The 23,223-nt window shown below is 31.6% G+C and overlaps 4 protein-coding genes across 7 annotated transcripts in view; 2 read left to right on the top strand and 2 right to left on the bottom strand.

Annotated features, from left to right (window-relative positions):
• The window catches only part of LOC111619676 (coiled-coil domain-containing protein AGAP005037-like), a 341,137-nt gene that overhangs the window by 267,108 nt on the left and 50,806 nt on the right, over nt 1-23,223 (top strand). For 3 of the 4 annotated variants that reach the window (XM_023361441.1, XM_023361440.1, XM_023361443.1), the window contains 2 exons: nt 18,992-19,041; nt 19,550-19,589. The exons of the other annotated variant lie outside the window; for it this stretch is intronic. In XM_023361441.1, coding sequence (XP_023217209.1) covers nt 18,992-19,041; nt 19,550-19,589 — 90 coding nt within the window. The remainder of the gene's footprint in view (nt 1-18,991; nt 19,042-19,549; nt 19,590-23,223) is intronic. 4 annotated transcript variants of the gene reach the window in all.
• LOC111619680 (trihelix transcription factor GTL1-like) lies at nt 3,882-5,765 on the bottom strand. The gene is made up of 3 exons (XM_023361448.1): nt 5,653-5,765; nt 4,917-5,051; nt 3,882-4,834 (listed from the first exon to the last, which is right to left on the bottom strand). The coding sequence occupies exons 1-3, from the start codon at nt 5,747-5,749 to the stop codon at nt 4,461-4,463; spliced, it is 606 nt and encodes a 201-aa protein (XP_023217216.1). The 5' UTR covers nt 5,750-5,765; the 3' UTR covers nt 3,882-4,460.
• Nucleotides 12,297-13,567, top strand: LOC111619677 (protein ALP1-like). The gene has a single exon (XM_023361444.1). The coding sequence runs from the start codon at nt 12,312-12,314 to the stop codon at nt 13,542-13,544; it is 1,233 nt and encodes a 410-aa protein (XP_023217212.1). The 5' UTR covers nt 12,297-12,311; the 3' UTR covers nt 13,545-13,567.
• Nucleotides 13,882-15,526, bottom strand: LOC111619678 (trihelix transcription factor GTL1-like). Its single transcript, XM_023361446.1, has 3 exons — nt 15,414-15,526; nt 14,678-14,812; nt 13,882-14,593 (listed from the first exon to the last, which is right to left on the bottom strand). The coding sequence occupies exons 1-3, from the start codon at nt 15,508-15,510 to the stop codon at nt 13,917-13,919; spliced, it is 909 nt and encodes a 302-aa protein (XP_023217214.1). The 5' UTR covers nt 15,511-15,526; the 3' UTR covers nt 13,882-13,916.

Raw genomic sequence — 23,223 nt, 5'->3', positions numbered from 1 at the left:
TGTCTTATCAGGTAAATTACTGTACACAGTGTATTCATTAATTTTCATTTTCATGTAGTAAAGGCTCTATGCCTTCATAAAGGACGTACTTTTCCTTTGTTTAAGGGTATTTGGGCAGTTTATTCTCTGTTATATTCTCAAGTAAACAATGCATACAAGTACAGTACAGTATTTTCTGAGGAAACACTCGTACTTATTTTTTTTAACCCCATTCCCGATAACTCGACATTTTCACAAACTCGGCCACCCTTCGGTCCACATTAGGCCGAGTTTTCGAGGTTCTACTGTATATCCAAAAAATATTTTATCAGTTGTTGATATTAAAATGAAAAGTAATAAATACAATGTATATAAATATCTTTATATATATAAATATAATACCATCATTGCATTTTCCTATCAAAAGAAAAAAAAACAGTGGCACTGAGAATTGATGAATCTTTACAAAATTTTTGAACAGGCGAGTAAAACTTAGAGTAAGCAAGCACAAAGCATGCCTCCTAGTTAATAAATATATTTATTCATATATAGCAAACATATAATAATAATATAAAATATTACTAGAAGAGTGTGCAACTTTGTTATATCACAATAGAATTGAGGCAAAGCCAGAAAGAAAGGGGCAATATTTACACTTGCTTTTCACAGACTGGTGATCCTTGTACAGTACTTGTCTTCACAGAGGAGGCAGTCCAAGAACAAAACAATCAATGCCAATTGCTTTGTTCTTGTGTTTTGTTTGTTTTTCATGCCTACTATCCATTAGGTGCATACAATGTTGTTTTTTTTTCTTCCTAAATTCTGTTAGGCACACTGAATCACATCTGGGAGCATGGACATTATCACTTTGACCCTACTATATCTTGAAAACAAAGCGATGGACTGGACCTCCATTTTTTATTACTTTTTGGATTCTTCATCTCAGTTAATTGCAAAGTTCAATCAAAATTGATAGATCAAATTTTCAGAACAACATAATTTTGCAAGTCACATAGAAGATGCTTCACTAACATTCTATCTCAAAAATATTTCTGAGAAATTATCTAAACAATACATTACAGTACATACATTCATAAAAACTGTGCAGAAAGGAGACATTGCCTACAAATAATAATAATAGAATTTTTACAGGATTTTCCAGATTTTCAATATGACTTGACTTGCCATTTGTCACGTGGTACACATGAATGAAGAAGTCTGCTTTTTTCATACTGTTTTGAACATGGCCGTACATTATCAATAGAAGCAACTTCTATATCAAGTCACATTTTTAGATCAGCCAGATTGATGAATACCACAGATAAGCAAGTAACAAACACCTTATTCGTTGCCAAGGGAGCTTATTAAAAACTAACGTTTTCGATCTACTCCATAGATCATCCTCAGGTTGAAACATTCGAATTTGGAATAACAAAAAATAGAACACCAAATTCAAATTCAAAGAGATAAATACCGACAACGTTGCAACTAATTAAAATAAAAATTAAAGCGTAAAATTACATAAATGTAAAAATAAATAACATACAACTATTAAATATTATTATAAGCCACTATCCGTTAACCAATAAAAATCATTAAGGTTCCCATAACACAATTGAGGATATGGTGCAATTCAAGAGCTACTTGTAAGTTTTTTGACGGCGTACTTCCATGCTGAGGGTAGGCCCTCCGCATCTCTGGCGTTTATGCATTTTTCATCTAGCTTGCCCCTATATATTTCCATTTTTTCTGCAGTTTTTGCTAAAGTTGAGGAGTGCACTTGTCTGATGATTTCCACATCCTCCCATCTAACTACAGATCCTTGGGCCTGAGCCATCTGGGCCAGAACAGTTGCGTTAGATCTTTTTCTAATATCATAATTATGCTCTCTGACCCTTACTCCTAGATTTCTCATTGTAACCCCTATGTACTCCTTTTCTATTCCTAACTGCTGGTTCTCATATGGGATCCTATAAACTCCCGCTTTATCTTCCTTCTTAATATCCCCTTTATCATTTCTTAGAATCTTGTACGGATTCGGAGCTCGTTTTAAGATCAACATTGATCCTTTACTGTCCGCAATCTCCTTCGTGACGGTTCTTACATTTTTGTTGAATGTACATTTTGTGTATTTACTAGGCCCTTGTATCGCCTATCTCAAATTTTCTAATAATGCCAGCGATTATGTTTCTCCTGTAACCCAAAGTTTCTGCTATCTGCATAATCCTTTTCATTTCTTTATTTCTGTCCATAATGTTATCGCAATATAGAAAAGCCCTTCTGACTAAGGCACGAAAAGCTGCTAATTTATAACAAAATGGATCATTGGACTGCACAGGAATGTAGAATGGGCTATGTGTTGGTTTGGTATACATCGTTTATTTTGCCAAGTGCATTTCTGTTCAACCACAGATAAGGTTGATTTTGTTTTTTAATGGGTGGCACTGTGTAAATGTTTCCATTAGAAAATGTACTCTGAACCTGAACTTCCAGCTGTTACAGCATTGGATAGAGACAGATCAGCATTTTTACATTGACCTTGTATTTACCAAATCTGACACCCAGTGACTTCTATGGGAATATATCAAGGATATGAATCAATATTGGTATTATCACTATTGATAGTGCCAAGTTCAGAAGAGTGCAGTTTACCACATTAATGTGTACCAGGTAACATGTTACAGTTGTATTAAAAATCTGTAAAAGCCTCTAAAATTTCAGAGATTTTGCCTCTTTTCCAGTTTTTATAGTAACATTTAAAATACTTCTGAGAAATTATCTAAATCTTTACAGTAAGCCTGTATTTATAAACAAAAACATTTTTAAAAAACTTTTTTTTATGACAAACAGTCAAACCTTAATACATATATACAGAAGAATACTGATTATCTGAGCCCTAATTAACCAAGGTTCCACACAAGGTTCCATGTCAAACCTATACGTGAATATATAGTTGAACCTCACTACAATGATATTTTGGGGACCAGGAAAATAGTATTGTTATACCAGGGTTATTGTAGTGAGGTCTTGAAATTTAAGAACCGAGAAAATTAAGAAAGTGAAGATTAGTTTAAATACATTCTGTGCCCACATTTCAGTAAACCAATGGAATACTGCATTGTTGACATCACAATTAGGTGTTTTTAGATGCTTCTGAGAAGAATTTAAATTTCCACTTACTATACACTGCACTCAGTTTACAATGCCATACTTTTGCAATTTGTTGTTTCATTCCACTATCAATATTTTTGAAAGTTTATAGCTTCATTTCCAAACATATCTGTATCCATGCTTTTGCCATTTTTTTCCACTACATACTAGTACTGCTACCTTATTCTTGGCCACTAGCTAGAGACAGGAAAAGTAAACACTTTGTGGTTGGTCAAGGCACTTGCAGTTCCTTTTAGTAGGATTGGCTGAGGCAGTGATGATAGTTGCAATGCTGCCAATTAGCTAGTTGTGGACAAACCATTCTTAAGCACAGAGGATCCTAAGTAACACAATTAGCAAATAGGCATCCCTAGCTTTTTACTGTATGGTTCCTGCATCAGTCAGCTGCTATGAAGCATTCAAGTTGACCGTGGGTTGTGCCAACACTAGGGTTTCTGAAACGGGATCCCGGGATTCCGGTTGTTTTTTTAACCCGGGAAATTTTTCTTATCCCGGGAAATCCCGCAAATTTCTTAAAAATTCACTTTTTTTCTTATTTTTTGTTAAGGTTGAGGAGTTTTGCAAATAGAAAGCATAATTAACTCATTCACTGCCAGAATACATTTGTATTTATTAATTTTAAACCTACCTATTAGTTTTTTTTAAATTTTTGCTCGTCATAGCATGTCACAAATGGCAATAATCAATATATNATTTGTTTTTAATACAATAATATATTTGAAACTGGCTGATCAACCCAGCATGTATTAAACCGGTGTGTTAGAAATGTATTTATTAGCCTTTATTATCAGAAACTTTATTAAAATATATGTGTAAAATCATATAAATTTAAAATTTTATGTACAATTTTATCATTTTCTCATTAGTTATATGAAATTGTTTAATAAATGTTATTCTCACTAATACAATTCATTGAATTATACTAAAGTTAAATAATTGGGGGAAATGTAAAAATTGAGCAAAGATTAAAAATATCAAATGTAAAAATTATTGTAAATAAAACAATTTTATTTTTCTGCAATTTTTTGCAATACATTTAGAAGAGAACTAATCATGTTCACTCTCTTCTCTTCACATTCTTTCTCTTGTTTCAAACGCTTTTCTTCGATCTCTTTAAACTCCTGCCAGCGCTGATCTTCTCTCTCACGATCCTCTTTCTTCTCTTGTTCTTGCTTACTGGCCCAAGCTTGAAACCACTCTGGTGGATCTTCTTTTCTTTTTCTTTTTAAATTTGTGTGATTCCGAAAAGAATTTATTGAAGGGGGATGTACTGCTGCCACATCACATTCAGAGTGGGCAGGCAATCCTGACTAACTGCTTGAAAGTTCACTGGGAGATGGGATCTGCTCCACGCATGGTTCAGAAGAAATGATACTTTCTTCTGGAGGATTGATGTCCACTCTAGATCCAAGTTCCTGGTCCAGTAACTTGAAGTATGGCCAGGTAATGGCAGATTCCCCAGTGTGTTGTTTTGCCTTATCTCTATTTCTTTTATATGTCGTCTTCAGATTTCTCCATTTCTTATCACAGTCACTGGGAGAAATAGTGTAACCATGATTTTCCATCTTTTTTGATATTGAATCCCATAATTTTGTTTTTCTTATGGGTTTTCTGAATTCATCGTCCATATTTAATCTTGTTGTTATCAACAACCGCGTGGAGGAATCAGTCCAAGAGAAGTCTCCTGCAACAGAACAACTATTATTTATAGTGTATTAGTATATACATGTATATACTGATGTACTTGTATATAAACATATACATACCTGATTCTCCCTCCTCGTGTGATTTGCTGGCCAGTCTTATTGAATTAATATCAACATCTTCTGGTAAACCAATCTGTTCTCTCATTCCCCTCTCATATATCAGTTCTTCAAAAAACCGAGGAATGAAATCATGATCTGAAAACCATAAAAGAACATGAACTTTTGTTGTTTGATAGGAACTAAACAAATGACTTGTCCTTTTTAATTACTTTAAACTAGTTTTACTATTATTAATGCTATAAATGCTTATCATACCCTCCAATTCATAATAAAACTAATTTAAAGAATTTAATTGTAATTTTAACTGTAACTGTTCAACGTAACCTTTATCACAAGGGGTAATAAATTGGTTATTGTATACATTTGAATATTATGTTCCAACTGATGAGAGACTATAAATCCAAAATGCATTTTTTTTTCTTTTTTGGAAAATACACGTGTATAAAGTCCTATAAATTAAAGGATATGCAAGCCTTTATTTATACCATTCATTGCAATTTGCTTATGATATAGCCTAGTTTACAGCAATTCTTAATAATATCACGTTGGAATTACTTTTAAGATACTAATATTGCGTAGAAAGTGATTATTATTTGTATAATGTAATTTATCAAACCAATTATGTAAAAAGTATGCCTGTACAGTCTTTTACACAAACTTTAATATATAATTTTTTGTGTGAATTTCGAGTTTATTTCGTGTAATTAATAAAGCGTTATGAAAAACAATAACTTACCATTTTCTAAACGACGTTTAATTGAAGAATCAACTTTTAGTTCAATTTTTAAGTTCTCGTAAACAAATTCGACGAATTCCATCGTGGTGGCTGCCATTTTGTTTAAGCGCAAAAAGCACCTCGTTCGATCGCTGCAGATTTAACCTCAAACCAGTGAAATTGCTGAGAAGTTCGCTGCGCGCAGCGCTTCAAGAAAACGAGTTTAACAACGCTCTCAGCGGCATCGCTTAGAAGCGCTGTTCGCAGCGCTGAATTTAACAACAACCCGTTAGTCTCTCTATTAAGATAATCATCAGAATTTTTCCTATGTTGCTAGTTAGGCCAATCGTTCTATAATTCTTGCACTCTAACATGCTGCCTTTCTTATGTATTGTCACCAATACTGATTTTGCCCATTCTTTAGGTATCTTTCCTTGTTTCTATACCTCATTGTATCTCATCAATTAAGCTTTCTCCTCCATGCTTAATCATTTCTCCTGTGATTTTGTCATGTCCAGGACTCTTATTGTCTTTTAACCATTTCACTGCCCTTTCAACTTACTCCCTCATAATATCATTTTCATTTTCAACACTTGATAACAATAACTTCCTTAATCATCTACTAGATTTTATAATACATCTGTATCTAACATTTCCTTCTATAGTTCAGAGCAATAATTTGTCCATCTCTGTAGGACTTCCATCCTGTCCACTAAAACCTCTCCCTTCTCATTTTTGATTGCCATTTGCTTTGGTTTCCATTTCTGGTTGACATTTTTGATCATCTTATATACTTCTATTATATTATACATTATACTTATATTATGGTCTTAAATTCTCCCTAATATTTTTCTCTTTCTACACTGATCCTTTAGCCATTTTGCTTTATCCATCCTAACTGCTTTTTTCACTTCATTGCATTTTATCTTATACTGTTTTTCCAACTTTTCAGAAATGTCTCTTCTAAGTCTAAGAGCCCTTTTTTCTTGGACAAGCTTTAGGGTTTCTTGTGTGATCCATTTCTTGTTAATTTTTTCCTCTTCTGGTAGGGTCTGCTGAATTGCTTCTCCTATTGCATCTGTTATTTCTTCCATCTTGTCTAGGGTTTTATCTTCTTCTCAAGTGTATTTCGATATATGCTTCCTATTTTCTCATTGTTAACAGTTAAACATAATTCTTTGCTGTCAACTATGTCAACAAGCCTGACTTTAACCATGGAGGTTGCCATCTTTAATCTTTTTTATCCAATTTGAACATTCCTATCCACTGCTCAGATTAATTTGATCATGATCCAGTCGATCCTAGATGGCATTTGTATATGGAGATAGAGATTGAACAGATTGTTATAGTTTGTATACACGATTTGAATGATTACAGTAATCTTGGATCAGTTTGATTCCAAAAGTATATGCACCCAAGGAATTATCACTGATTAATCACCCCTTTCACAATATGCACTTTTATTTGATAAAGTTAGTAGACACTTTATTAAAAATTTAGAATTTGTAAGTTCTAAAGAAAGTTCTAAAAACTTCTAAAGAGATTTATCAGGTTACATTGAGAAACATTACAAATTGGAATATTATTTTAAAAGATCTAGTTATTATGCGTTATTATGATAATAATAAGGAATTATGGTAAAATGATTCATTTTACCATAATTCCTTATTATTATCATAGAATTATGGTAAAATGATTCATTTTACCATAATTCAGAAAGCACAAAAATTGTATTCTGTTACTTGAATTATGCCATATATTATTTATAACAACAATTATAAATTATAATTACATAATTTCTAGCCATAATTGCATTGTACTTCCTGAATAAGATAAAAATAATTATTTCATGATAGTTTTATTAATCAATTGAAAATATAGTTGTTTTGCAAATGCAAGCACTTCTTGATTTTTAAATGTTTGATTTACAAGCATTTGCTTTAACGAACAGCATAGTGAATAGGTTCAACAGGTCCTTCAACTGTTACATTGAGATTTTTGATGAAAAAAAAGGAAAAACTTTACAATCTATTTATGTGTAAAATGTGGACTGTGAATTAGATAATAAAACTATATTAATCAGTAAAAGCTTACTCAGTAAAAGCAAATTAGTATAATTCAGTAATAAAAATAGTTAGCAAAATTAAAACAACAAAATATAGAATTATACTGTTTTTAGTTTTTTAGAAGTATTTATCACAAACAGAAATAAATACCTTAAACAATGAATAATTGTATGTTAAACAAGTGTTTTCAATTAATTTATCAAGTCATCTTCAGATTACAATTCAAAGGAGTTCCAAAATGGAATAAGATAAAGAATCATATTACAAAAATTTGAATAGAAATTTCAAATCATAACTGGTTCTGTCACATTGCATACAGTTAATATAAATAAATTTGCAATAAAAAAGTGATAATATGAAAAATAATAATTGAAACAAACAATATGCACAGTTCTATAAGAATTCTCTTAAGACAAATTTATAACTTTTTTATAAGCTCACTATAGTCCATAGAATGAAAGAGTAGACACAAATCAGACTGAGCTGGAAGGGTACATGTCAATTGAAAGAGATGGAAGGAGACATGGAAGTTGACATGTGGATTACAGTAATANTTTTTGCAATTATTTAAACTTGGTAAATGTTAACATATATTTATGTAACCACTTTTTGAATTTTGTTTTACGTAATTTTGAATTCTTCGTTCGATTCAAAATGGTAACTGAGGATGATCACTTAAAGCATTTGAAAGTGTTTTTAAGATATTAAAAAATGATTTGCTGGATTGTTTAAAGGTTTTGATTTTTATTTATAGTATAATTCCAGTAAGAAAGTATTTTATTTATTTACTTGATAACATCTACCCTGGAAATCTTAAAGCAGGGATGAAGATTTAAATTAGTTATGCATACCACACAGAAAGCTATATTGGCACTTTCCCTGTAATATTGCTTTAATTCTAAAAAAAATAAATTGAAATATGCAAATAACACAACTATAAACAATGAGAAACAGCCCACCAGTGGATAAAAGCATTGAACACTGGTAGTTGGTCATTGGTTTGTGTCTTGCCAACAGGCTGGCCACATGGTGTCATCTGGTTTTTTCATGTGTCTAGCAGCTAAATAGGGGCTGGTTTCCCATAGAAAGTTTTTCCAGGAGACACCCTCTCCTTGGCAGATCAAACATGAGTTGCATGGCTTTATCCTATTAATCTCATCCCTCAAGATCAGAAACTAGATCAGTGTTGCAAAGACTCATAATTTATCACCAGATCTGGTGATTTTTCCATGTATTTGGTGATTGAGTGATTTTTTTAAGAAATAATTTTTAAATGAAAAGAGTATAATTTGTGATTTTACTGAAGAAAAGAGATTATAGAATATATGGATTCATAAAAAAAGTATAATACTGTACTCTTAAAAAGTCTATATCTGGTTATCCTAATAAGAAGGAACTTCTTATAACTATTACAAATATTAAATATGAAAAAAATTATAAAAATGAGATATTGTGTAAAATAATGTTTGTTTATATATATTGCATATAAACAAATTCAATATATATTAAATCCTTGTTAATTTTAAAAGTTACTTTTATTGATAATGTTTTTCAGTTTTTTCTGATATTTTGCAAAATGTATTTATCCTTTATTATAGTTTCCTACAAAATTTAATAACATTTTAAATTTCATTTCATTTTTTAAAGTTTAAATAATCAGTTCACTTTTATCTTTGCTCCAGGAGTGCATATAGTTTTTGTTTCAGATGGATCAATCTGCAAGATCAGATCAATCTTTGTCACATGATACAGATTGCTTCTGTCATGTGTATTAGTTAGCAGAAAGTATACAAGTGTGACAATGCTGGAGCATCCTCTATGCTTTGGCACCACAGGACCGAAGCATAGGGTCCTGTGGTGAAGGGTTGACAGCGTGTTTGCGATGAACAGTTCGTCAGGACTGACACCACTGTGTCTTTAAGGACAGACACAGAAACCTTGATACACATGATCAGTTGCATTTGTAGGTGCTCCGATTTGGGATGGAGATGGCCTGAACATGACTGGAAGAAGTGTACACTACTATGAATTTAAACATTTTACAATACCTGTTTATTTATATAGCAAAGAGATACAGTAGTGGGTTAAGATGCTTAGCTAGCATTAATTCTGAATAACAGTTATAGGAAATTATCCTTCATCATTAATATTGCAGATTCCTGTCAGAGAGAGAGTCACAATTGGTTATGCATTGGTAAATACCTTAGTAGTAGAAGTTGGTCCTTTGTCAGAGTCTCAGAATCAGTGAACTGCGGATCCACCAGGTCAGTTCAGAAGTCTTGGATGTCTTGAGAAGGGGGAAGATCGGCGATGGCTAGAACAATATCCACACAGAATCGGGCATGAACACCAGTCTAAAATGAACTCTCAATGATTGCAAACTACCTCCTTTTTGTATTTGGTGATCTCTCATGGGTTTTTCCCATGACTTCATTAAGAATTATCATACAACAGTCCAGTTGTTGAATTTCAAGTTTCAGTTCTGGGTAACACATTTGATGTGTCACCTCAAATAAGAAAACAAGTCTGCAGGAAAAGTTTTAATCATTCTCTCTGATTTTTCTTTTTCAAAAAATTTTTGACTAAATTTTTTTGTCAAATCAGGGCTCTCACACAAGCAAGATTGAATCATATTTACTCTGTAAATAAAATTGCTCAGAAAATGCCAAAAATGGAAAGTGCATGCCATGCATTCTTGCTGTACAATCTCGCAAAATTGTCTCTTAATACTTACTTTTTTCATCTCAGTTTATCAGATATTTTAATAATGACGTTTTTACTTACCATTTATAAGTTTCAAATACTTTCCATTGTTATCATCATCTTCATTATCAACCCTGGGCTTATTGTCCATTGGTGTCTGATGCCTTTTCCACTATTTTCTTCCATTTCTCTCTATCCATTGCCAATTTTCTCAATTCCTGTACATTTGCTCCACACCACTTCTTCAGGTCATCAATCCATTCTCTATATGGTCTGCCTCTTTTGTACATAATACCATAGACTAGAGTCTTAATTTTTCTGTTTTCATTCATTCTTGTGATGTATCTAAACAGTTGAAGTTTTCGTTGTATAATTTTTTGTACGATATATATGAAAAAGAATCTATTATTATATGAAAAAGAATCATGACTTTCTGCATCCATCCTATTTGTAAGATCTTTCTGTAACAGTGTCTTTCAAATGCTAATCTGCTGGGAAACAGGAATGGAGTCCCACTTGCATGGTCTGTTCTGTCGTAGAGGAAAAGTCCAGGGTTTCGACTTACCTCACAAAACATGGACCGCATTAAACCGTGTCAGGACAGGCCATGGCAGGTGTAGGGACTCTTTGTTCAAATGGAAGAAGGTTCCAAGCCCGGAGTGTGACTGTGGTGCTCCACATCAGACTGTTGAGCACATTGCACGCGAATGTAGACTGCGGGCTTACCCGGGAGACTGGAGTGACATACTAATGTCACCTCAGAGGCCGTAAAGTGGATAAGCGAGTTAGATCTACAACTCTGAACGCTCTTTATATCCTTGTGTACATGTGCAGTCACATATTTGTACAGTTTTACAATAGTTTAATTGCATATAGTCTTACTGCTTCTTATTCTTTTATTTCACTTCTGGTTTTGTATTACTCCATTTTGTTACGCTTTGTTTGTGTCATGTATAAGCCATACGCTAAATAAATAATAAATCAAATGCTAATATTTTTCTTTCCATGTCTTTTGTTATTACCCATGTCTCACAGGCCTACAGCATGCAGGAGAAGATGAGGTGTTCAATACTTTTAATTTTGTCTGAAAACTAATTGCTTTACTTTTCCAGATTTTGTCCATTGATTTCAAATTTGTTTTTGCCTTGGCTATTCTAATCGCTATTTCTTTTTTGCAATCCAATTTATAGGTTAGTTTGCTTCCTAAATATGTAAAGCTCTCTACATTTTCAATTTCTTTCCTTCCATCTACTAGGATGTTTCTTGTTACCAGATATCATTGTCTTAGTTTTTTGCTATTGATAATCAGTCCATATCTTTTTCCTTTTTCATTAAGCAGATGTAATGTTTTCTCTAGTTGATCTTCACTTTCTTCAATGATAACTATATCATCTGTAAATCTCGGGTTATTGAATTTTACACCGTGAACTGACTTCCCTGCATCTCTTGTGTCATCTTATCCATAACACTTTCTAAGAGACTTATGAAGATAGTTGGGGATATAGGATCTCCCTGTCTGGTTCCTCTTTTTGGTTTGAACCAGTTTCCTAGCTCCTCACACAATCTCACTGTTGCTTTTGCATTATCATTAATATAATAGGTTTATTAGTTTATGATCCATTCCATAAGATTTTAGCACTGCCAAGGTGGCTTTTTGGTCTATGCTGTCAAATGCCTTCTGAAAGTCCACAAAGCAAGAATAGATGTTTTTCTGCTTTCTTCTTGTCTTTTCAACTAATAGCCATAATGTTAGTATCTGCTGTATTGTATTTCTGTGTTTCCTGAAACCTGCCTGCTCATCTGCTAAGTGTTCTTCCATCAAACTACTTACGGGTTGTTGTTAAATTCAGCGCTGCGATCGCTGCTGAATGTCTTTTAACAACACACACGGGGCAGCGCTGCAGTTCCAAAATGGCAGCTCTCAGTGCAATTGTTGGAATGTTTAGCGAATTATTTAATTCGAAAAATTTTAAAAAGAATTCATTTTTGCGATACAATGTCTTATTTAGGAAGCGTAAACATGACGACGAAGTAATTGCTGGAATGGCAAGTTCTGTTGTGGTGCAACCGCGGAAAAAAGCCAAGATACAAAACTATTATGAGGAAATTATTCCTCGATACAGTAATCTGGATTTTAAAGGCCACTTCAGACTTCAGCATGAAAGCGTCGAATACCTTTGCCAGATTCTGAATTTAAAAGAAACGAAGAAAATTGGACGGTCATCCATTATAGAGGTAAAAAAAGAAAAGGTTGTCCTATTGTCCTTATGGATTTTAGGAAATCAGGAATCCTTTAGAGGCGTAGGTGACCGTTTTGGACTAGATAAAGGACATGCTCATAGGTTGTTCATAGTATTTTGTAAAGGTGTTTGTAATTTAAAAGAAATTTTCATTAAATGGCCAGTTGATAAGGATGCCCAAGAAGTGGTAAAAAACTTTTCATCATTAAGGGGCAGAAACAGCTTTCCAAATGTCTTTGGATGTGTTGATGGGACATTAATACAAGTAACAGTTTGTCATCATGAAAAGCAAGAATATTACAGCAGGAAGCAGTGCACTGCAGTCATACTTCAAGGGATCTGCAGAAGTGACAAAATGTTTACTGCAGTTTATGCTGGCTGGCCGGGATCTGCACATGATGCAAGGGTGTGGCGAAACAGTGATGTAGGGATTGGGTTATCAAATAAAACTCTCCCACTCCCAGAGAACTGCCATTTACTTGGTGACTCAGCATACCCACTAGAGACATATTTGATGGTTCCTTACAAGGACAATGGACATCTGAATTCCAAACAGAAATATTTTAATAAAAGACTAAGTTCATCTCGCATAGTAATAGAACAAGCATATGGTGATCTGTTTGGACGCTTTCGTCGACTGAAATTTTTGTTCGTAAGAAACAAGCAATACTTAACTAAAATTATTCTTACTGCTTGTGTTTTACATAATCTTTGTATTCTACAAAGTGATGTTAGTCCAGATGAGGATAAACATTTCACTCCTTTCCAGCCTCACCCAAGCCAACATTCAACTAATGCAGCAAATAATAAGAGGGATGCTATTGCTGATTATCTTTATGGTGTCATGAGACTACAAAATAGTAGTATAGGAGACAATTCACAAGAAAGTGATAATCTAGTGTAAGGATACAATGACGAGGAGACTAGACGAAATTTGTTTTTAATACAATAATATATTTGAAACTGGCTGATCAACCCAGCATGTATGAAACCGGTGTGTTAGAAATGTATTTATTAGCCTTTATTATCAGAAACTTTATTAAAATATATGTGTAAAATCATATAAATTTAAAATTTTATGTACAATTTTATCATTTTCTCATTAGTTATATGAAATTGTTTAATAAATGTTATTCTCACTTATACAATTCATTGAATTATACTAAAGTTAAATAATTGGGGGAAATGTAAAAATTGAGCAAAGATTAAAAATATCAAATGTAAAAATTATTGTAAATAAAACAAATCAGATGCAATGAATTCACATATTGTTATTTTATTTTTCTGCAATTTTTTGCAATACATTTAGAAGAGAACTCATCATGTTTACTCTCTTCTCTTCACATTCTTTCTCTTGTTTCAAACGCTTTTCTTCGATCTCTTTAAATTCCTGCCAGCGCTGATCTTCTCTCTCACGATCCTCTTTCTTTTCTTGTTCTTGCTTACTGGCCCAAGCTTGAAACCACTCTGGTGGATTTTCTTTTCTTTTTCTTTTTAAATTTGTGTGATTCCGAAAAGAATTTATTGAAGGGGGATGTACTGCTGCCACATCACATTCAGAGTGGGCAGGCAATCCTGACGAACTGCTTGAAAGTTCACTGGGAGATGGGATCTGCTCCACGCATGGTTCAGAAGAAATGATACTTTCTTCTGGAGGATTGATGTCCACTCTAGATCCAAGTTCCTGGTCCAGTAACTTGAAGTATGGCCAGGTAATGGCAGATTCCCCAGTGTGTTGTTTTGCCTTATCTCTATTTCTTTTATATGTCGTCTTCAGATTTCTCCATTTCTTATCACAGTCACTGGGAGAAATAGTGTAACCATGATTTTCCATCTTTTTTGATATTGAATCCCATAATTTTGTTTTTCTTATGGGTTTTCTGAATTCATCGTCCATATTTAATCGTGTTGTTATCAACAACCGCGTGGAGGAATCAGTCCAAGAGAAGTCTCCTGCAACAATATGAAAGAACAACTATTATTTATAGTGTATTAGTATATACATGTATATACTGATGTATATAAACATATACATACCTGATTCTCCCTCCTCGTGTGATTTGCTGGCCAGTCTTATTGAATTAATATCAACATCTTCTGGTAAACCAATCTGTTCTCTCATTCCCCTCTCATATATCAGTTCTTCAAAAAACCGAGGAATGAAATCATGATCTGAAAACCATAAAAGAACATGAACTTTTGTTGTTTGATAGGAACTAAACAAATGACTTGTCCTTTTTAATTATTTTAAACTAGTTTTACTATTATTAATGCTATAAATGCTTATCATACCCTCCAATTCATAATAAAACTAATTTATACAATTTAATTGTAATTTTAACTGTAACTGTTCAAGGTAACCTTTATCACAAGGGGTAATAAATTGGTTATTGTATACATTTGAATATTATGTTCCAACTGATGAGAGACTATAAATCCAAAATGCATTTTTTTTTCTTTTTTGGAAAATACACGTGTATAAAGTCCTATAAATTAAAGGATATGTAAGCCTTTATTTATACCATTCATAGCAATTTGCTTATGATATAGCCTAGTTTACAGCAATTCTTAATAATATCACGTTGGAATTACTTTTAAGATACTAATATTGCGTAGAAAGTGATTATTATTTGTATAATGTAATTTATCAAACCAATTATGTAAAAAGTATGCCTGTACAGTCTTTTACACAAACTTTAATATATAATTTTTTGTGTGAATTTCGAGTTTATTTCGTGTAATTAATAAAGCGTTATGAAAAACAATAACTTACCATTTTCTAAACGACGTTTAATTGAAGAATCAACTTTTAGTTCAATTTTTAAGTTCTCGTAAACAAATTCGACGAATTCCATCGTGGTGGCTGCCATTTTGTTTAAGCGCAAAAAGCACCTCGTTCGATCGCTGCAGATTTAACCTCAAACCAGTGAAATTGCTGAGAAGTTCGCTGCGCGCAGCGCTTCAAGAAAACGAGTTTAACAACGCTCTCAGCGGCATCGCTTAGAAGCGCTGTTCGCAGCGCTGAATTTAACAACAACCCGTTAGTCTCTCTATTAAGATAATCATCAGAATTTTTCCTATGTTGCTAGTTAGGCCAATCGTTCTATAATTCTTGCACTCTAACATGCTGCCTTTCTTATGTATTGTCACCAATACTGATTTTGCCCATTCTTTAGGTATCTTTCCTTGTTTCTATACCTCATTGTATCTCATCAATTAAGCTTTCTCCTCCATGCTTAATCATTTCTCCTGTGATTTTGTCATGTCCAGGACTCTTATTGTCTTTTAACCATTTCACTGCCCTTTCAACTTACTCCCTCATAATATCATTTTCATTTTCAACACTTGATAACAATAACTTCCTTAATCATCTACTAGATTTTATAATACATCTGTATCTAACATTTCCTTCTATAGTTCAGAGCAATAATTTGTCCATCTCTGTAGGACTTCCATCCTGTCCACTAAAACCTCTCCCTTCTCATTTTTGATTGCCATTTGCTTTGGTTTCCATTTCTGGTTGACATTTTTGATCATCTTATATACTTCTATTATATTATACATTATACTTATATTATGGTCTTAAATTCTCCCTAATATTTTTCTCTTTCTACACTGATCCTTTAGCCATTTTGCTTTATCCATCCTAACTGCTTTTTTCACTTCATTGCATTTTATCTTATACTGTTTTTCCAACTTTTCAGAAATGTCTCTTCTAAGTCTAAGAGCCCTTTTTTCTTGGACAAGCTTTAGGGTTTCTTGTGTGATCCATTTCTTGTTAATTTTTTCCTCTTCTGGTAGGGTCTGCTGAATTGCTTCTCCTATTGCATCTGTTATTTCTTCCATCTTGTCTAGGGTTTTATCTTCTTCTCAAGTGTATTTCGATATATGCTTCCTATTTTCTCATTGTTAACAGTTAAACATAATTCTTTGCTGTCAACTATGTCAACAAGCCTGACTTTAACCATGGAGGTTGCCATCTTTAATCTTTTTTATCCAATTTGAACATTCCTATCCACTGCTCAGATTAATTTGATCATGATCCAGTCGATCCTAGATGGCATTTGTATATGGAGATAGAGATTGAACAGATTGTTATAGTTTGTATACACGATTTGAATGATTACAGTAATCTTGGATCAGTTTGATTCCAAAAGTATATGCACCCAAGGAATTATCACTGATTAATCACCCCTTTCACAATATGCACTTTTATTTGATAAAGTTAGTAGACACTTTATTAAAAATTTAGAATTTGTAAGTTCTAAAGAAAGTTCTAAAAACTTCTAAAGAGATTTATCAGGTTACATTGAGAAACATTACAAATTGGAATATTATTTTAAAAGATCTAGTTATTATGCGTTATTATGATAATAATAAGGAATTATGGTAAAATGATTCATTTTACCATAATTCCTTATTATTATCATAGAATTATGGTAAAATGATTCATTTTACCATAATTCAGAAAGCACAAAAATTGTATTCTGTTACTTGAATTATGCCATATATTATTTATAACAACAATTATAAATTATAATTACATAATTTCTAGCCATAATTGCATTGTACTTCCTGAATAAGATAAAAATAATTATTTCATGATAGTTTTATTAATCAATTGAAAATATAGTTGTTTTGCAAATGCAAGCACTTCTTGATTTTTAAATGTTTGATTTACAAGCATTTGCTTTAACGAACAGCATAGTGAATAGGTTCAACAGGTCCTTCAACTGTTACATTGAGATTTTTGATGAAAAAAAAGGAAAAACTTTACAATCTATTTATGTGTAAAATGTGGACTGTGAATTAGATAATAAAACTATATTAATCAGTAAAAGCTTACTCAGTAAAAGCAAATTAGTATAATTCAGTAATAAAAATAGTTAGCAAAATTAAAACAACAAAATATAGAATTATACTGTTTTTAGTTTTTTAGAAGTATTTATCACAAACAGAAATAAATACCTTAAACAATGAATAATTGTATGTTAAACAAGTGTTTTCAATTAATTTATCAAGTCATCTTCAGATTACAATTCAAAGGAGTTCCAAAATGGAATAAGATAAAGAATCATATTACAAAAATTTGAATAGAAATTTCAAATCATAACTGGTTCTGTCACATTGCATACAGTTAATATAAATAAATTTGCAATAAAAAAGTGATAATATGAAAAATAATAATTGAAACAAACAATATGCACAGTTCTATAAGAATTCTCTTAAGACAAATTTATAACTTTTTTATAAGCTCACTATAGTCCATAGAATGAAAGAGTAGACACAAATCAGACTGAGCTGGAAGGGTACATGTCAATTGAAAGAGATGGAAGGAGACATGGAAGTTGACATGTGGATTACAGTAATAAATTTGTAAAAAAAAACATAAAACAATAAAATTATTTATGATAAAGATATTACAAAAATAGTTTTAAAATGTAAAAAAAAAAACCTGAAAAAGATAAGATTCATGTGTCAACTCCCACATGTCTCCTACTATCTCTTTCATCTGTCACAGACTGTTCCAGCTCAGTCTGACTCTAGTCCACACAGGAAAAGAGTAGACATTAGTGATGTTTAACACATTATGAACAACAATATTTAGGAATGGATCTTATTTTTAAATCAAAAAGTGTATTTTTTTTTTCTTCTTCATCCTTCAGCTTTATGATTTCAATTTTTCCTCTATAATTTGAACTGCTAATATTTTTATGGTTGAATTTCAAAAAATAGGTATGAATCATGGTATCAGAAAAATTATTTTTGAATTTGGCACCATTTATTTATTTAATATATACAGTATATATAAACATTTTTTGAATTTACATTTTAAAGATTCTTTTGGACCATCCTGTATATTCATATTTGTTGAATGATAGAACAAATATTTTTTCAGGTTTTGAATTTTGTGATTATTTTGAAATTATAAGCACACAGTGGAAGATCATAGGGGGAAGGAATGACCCCAAATTTGAAATCAAACGATATAGAAAAAAATTTTTTAAGTACAATTTTTTTAATAAAAAAATTTAATATTTTGCTTTTTCAAAGGCTGTAAAAGAATGTAATATTTATATTTTAAAATTTGGTCTAGTTTGCATATTTAGCAATGCTCTTCCCCTCTTTTTATTGTTTGATCTTCTGCTTTGTTTAAAGATGAATTATAATTGTAATATTTAATGAAAAATTAGGATTATTTCAAAACATTTTTTGATGAAAATAAACTGGCTTTATATGAGATTTTTATTCTTGATATGCTCTTGTTACTAGAAAGTTCTTACATGTAATTATCAAATTTTTATATTTTTTGATTTCTGACAAAACATGGTTTTTTTCCCTCTAATTCAGTCCAGTAGACACGGCTGGAAGCGGAGTTCCAACTTCAGAGAGAAGATAGAGTAATTATCCACATATTTTTTGATGTTTTGCAGCGTGTATTTTTGTCTTCAGCTGCAGATGCTTGTCCTTCCTCCCCTTTAAAATATGCTATAGGCTGCATGTAAACTTTGTAAAACAGAACTATGATGATGATCAAAAAATTTCACCCATAATTTTTCTTGATGTTTTTTACTGACCAGCATGATATTTTTTCAAAATTGCTTTTGCTGTTCGCATGAAGAAATATTGTAATAAGCTGCTAGTATGGAAAATATTTGGGGCATGACATAACTGTCTGTATTTTTGAACAATGTGAAATAACCAATGAATATAAAATTGTAATTGCACGACACCATTCCATACATAAGCATGAGCTTGTTTTTTCATTATGAATCCAAATGCTTGAAATTTTGATTTTGATATTTTTTGCAAAAATTTTTTATTAACATTATTTGGAAAATTTTTTCAGAATTTTACAATTTTTATTCACAAATCAGAGGGTTTTTTTTTACTTTTTTTTAACTGCAGCCTTTGGAGGGGCTTCTCCACATTAGGATGGGGAGAGAAGGTCTGTCATTTGGTTTACAACTTTTTATACTATAACAATATGCATAAATGTATACAATACATACATTAATAATTTTGTAGTGTAAATGTGTGTACAAATGTGTACGTATGTGTGTGCGTGTATTTTAATATTGTTTTAATGTTTATTAATTTTTATTGTATAATAATCACTTAAATATAATGCAAAGTAATAATAAACATATATAAACTAAATTAATTGAATATTATAGATTTAATTAATGTATTTTTATCAGTTTTTTATTGATATTTTATATAAAATTTTCTTATGTTTTAATTTTTAATAATGCATTTTCCAATTCATGCATTATATTTATGGAGATTATAACTTTTTTAATATTAACAGATTCCTTCAAAATGAAGCAATAAAAAAGAGTTAATTTATTAATCTATTATATTAATTTAAGTTTTATTAAATTTTTTTTAATTGAAAAGACTAATTATATACAATAGTAGATCTACAATTAATATATAAATATTCATAATTTATTTATAGTGTAATAATAATTTCAATTTTTAAGCAAATATATATTATATAATATTAATAATTTTTTTCAATTTCTTTNACCAGAGTCAAGGCATAGCAACCAAAACAAAACTAAAATTAAATAAGTGTGTCAGTGTCTGTATTCAGGAATTTCCTAACAATATGACATGTATTCAATATTGTGACTATTATATTATTATTATCATTAATGACTATATATCTTGTTTCATGCAGTCACACTGTGATTAAATTTGTGTTTATTGGAGAATACATTTTATTTTTAATTAATTTAAAATTGATAATATCAGTAGTTAATTTGTAAAACTCTTAATTAAATCATTATGAAATGTTTTCTTTATTACAATTGTAATTTCCAGTAAATGGATTTTATTAATTAATCACTGAATTAATAACACTGACAACAGCAACAGTTAAAGAAATAGTTGCCGTTACTCCCATATCAGTCTATTACTATTATTAGAATTCATATACTTCCACTTATTTGCCTCAGTACAAAAATTTGATAAATTTCATTTTTTCTTGTATAGATAGTTATGCTGTATTTTTAATAGGTAACAAAAACATTTCTAATGCTTATTTATGTCATATGAAGGAAAGAGAGCATGCATATTTGAATACCGTATGTATGCACACATTAGAATCCACCTATTGTAACCATTTTTTGGACTTGCCTGTAGTGATTGTAATAACTGGTTGATAATATTAAACAGGATAAGTAGCTAAAACTATTAATATTTTTTACATTGATTATAATTACAATTTATAATCAAATGATACAGTTGGATCTGGCTATAACATTTGATTAGTAACACTATAATTTGTGGAAATTCTGATTTTATTGACTGACATTAAAAGGACACATTAAAACAATAAAAAGTATATAACTCAGAGATTTATTGTTATTATGATGTTGGTGGAATATATCCTACTCTGTTAATACTGGTATTAATTGCTATGCCAGGCCAAGATCACAGCATCAATCTGTTGTCTTGACAACTATTATCCATCCCTCTCTGTTCAAAGCAATCTCCCTTCAGTTATTATTTTAACCATAGGAACATCTGAAATCAGTGGCAATCCTATACTTCTGAAGATTAATGCATGGCTACATAAAAACTGTTATTGGGGTTATGTGCTGTTCCTGTATGCATATATGTTTAACTTTCCTAATTATGTGACATGTGTTTACTATATCTGCTCTATGTAATATGATGTATGTACTGTTGTAAAGGTCTAATGTTTCCAGACTTTGTGTAGTGTATGTAATGTGATGTCTGTGCAAGAAAAATCTAAAGACACAATAAGTAATGTGACAAACTTTTTTACAATGAAAAGGAGGACACTTAATAAATTGAAGGAAAAATTATCGTAAATAAAAAACATTTTATTCATTGCAACAATAATACACTATAATAATCTCTACTGCATGCATAGGTGCCATGTCATGTTTTGATAAGAAGTAAACAAAGTCATTTGCACGCTCTCTCTCTCTCTCTAGGTCTCCCGTGCAAAGAGCATGCGTCTCATAATTGCATCTCGTCAAACTGTACAGAGCCTTGATGAATCGTCATGTTAAATACAAACACATCATATCAATCACATGCAACAGATCGGTTCGGCATTGATCGAATATGGAGATTTACAGATTAGTCTTCAAATATCAAAAAGGAGGACACTTTTCAAGGGAGGACAGAACTTACAAAAGGAGCACGATTGGTCACCTTACAATAAGTAACTCATCCATTCTCTACAGATACTTTATTTTATGGAAAAATTCTGTGTACTAGTATTTGCTAATTTTTGAGGGGGTGCATTTTGTATGTTGTGACTGATTGGTTTAGCTTTGTCTATAATATATGTGATTTTATTTTGTCAATAAATGTGAAGAATTGTTTTGTCTGTGATTATGATTTAGTCATAGTAATAATAGCAACACAATTTCTGAGACCATCTGTGGTTGTATTTGTAGTATAGTTGCTAGGTATGTGTTTGTTTACAATCTCCCTATGTATTAAATTTGATATTTGATTAAGTTGATGTAAGTAGTTTATTTGTGTAATAAGCTTACAGTGTAATATGTTGTATAGTTTTTTGCATGGTGTGGCATTTTCCATTTTCTTTCTGTTGAAATGTACTTTCTAAAGTTTTTTTTATATTTAGGATCATCTCTTGTATGACAGTCACAAACCAATCTGTCTCCCCAAACGGGCACCCATGAATCAGCCAGCAATTGGACACAGTTCTGTCAATATAATCCTGGCTGAGAACATTGGGATGTCTACCATGTAGCTCCTTTTGAGTCCAGCATTGTCTGATGATGTATGTATATTTCGTGTACTGTGTTAGATACAGGTCAGTGTTGTGTAAGTTTAATGGCATACTGTTTTTGCCTGCAAAAGTAATAGCTTTATGTAATTGTGATGTTTTGTATTTTAGAAAAAAATCTTAGTGTATGCATTTATAATCAAGATTTACTGTATCTGTAAGATATAGTAAATCTCATCCTCCCTTTTTTATGAAGAAGAGTCAGCCTTCCTATGGATTTATTATTATTATGTTGGGTTTAGTGGGATACTCAGTTTAAACTGGTGGCTGTGTACTATGCCGGACCAGAGTCAAGGCATAGCAACCAAAACAAAACTAATTATTATTATGTTGGGTTTAGTGGGTAATACTCAGTTTAAACTGGTGGCTGCGTACTATTCCGGACCAGAGTCAAGGCATAGCAACCAAAACAAAACTAAAATTAAATAAGTGTGTCAGTGTCTGTATTCAGGAATTTCCTAACAATATGACATGTATTCAATATAGTGGCCTTCTGTAGTGTGATGTATGTATTTCTACTCAATTGTAATGTTCCTGGGTTTTTGTGTAGTGTGTGTGATATCACATCTGTACAGGAGAGAACAACAGGTACAGTAAGCACCCTATCCATCCTCCATAGATGCCTTATTTCTTGGGCAAGTTCTGTGTACTTGCTAATTTTTTTCAGTGCATGTGTTTTGTACATTGTGAGTGTTTGGAATGGCTATGTCTATAATGTATGTGATTTTATTGTGTTTGTCAATGAGTATGATGTCTGGTCTGTTGTGGTAAATTGTTTTACTGT

The sequence above is a fragment of the Centruroides sculpturatus genome, unplaced genomic scaffold (genome assembly GCF_000671375.1).
Source record: "Centruroides sculpturatus isolate CEXI.00-Female unplaced genomic scaffold, Cexi_2.0 scaffold165, whole genome shotgun sequence".
NCBI classification, from domain to species: Eukaryota; Metazoa; Arthropoda; class Arachnida; order Scorpiones; family Buthidae; genus Centruroides; species Centruroides sculpturatus.
This window is presented reverse-complemented; position numbering and strand designations above follow the sequence as displayed.

Excerpts from the sequence above, each read along its gene's own strand:
- LOC111619680 (XM_023361448.1), bottom strand. The coding sequence starts at position 5,749 with ATGGCAGCCACCACGATGGAATTCGTCGAATTTGTTTACGAGAACTTA. Across the intron at positions 5,052-5,652 it reads TAAACGTCGTTTAGAAAATG|ATCATGATTTCATTCCTCGG; the intron begins GTAAGTTATTGT and ends TATGGTTTTCAG. Across the intron at positions 4,835-4,916 it reads ACACGAGGAGGGAGAATCAG|GAGACTTCTCTTGGACTGAT; the intron begins GTATGTATATGT and ends GTTCTGTTGCAG.
- LOC111619677 (XM_023361444.1), top strand. The coding sequence starts at position 12,312 with ATGGCAGCTCTCAGTGCAATTGTTGGAATGTTTAGCGAATTATTTAAT.
- LOC111619678 (XM_023361446.1), bottom strand. The coding sequence starts at position 15,510 with ATGGCAGCCACCACGATGGAATTCGTCGAATTTGTTTACGAGAACTTA. Across the intron at positions 14,813-15,413 it reads TAAACGTCGTTTAGAAAATG|ATCATGATTTCATTCCTCGG; the intron begins GTAAGTTATTGT and ends TATGGTTTTCAG. Across the intron at positions 14,594-14,677 it reads ACACGAGGAGGGAGAATCAG|GAGACTTCTCTTGGACTGAT; the intron begins GTATGTATATGT and ends ATATTGTTGCAG.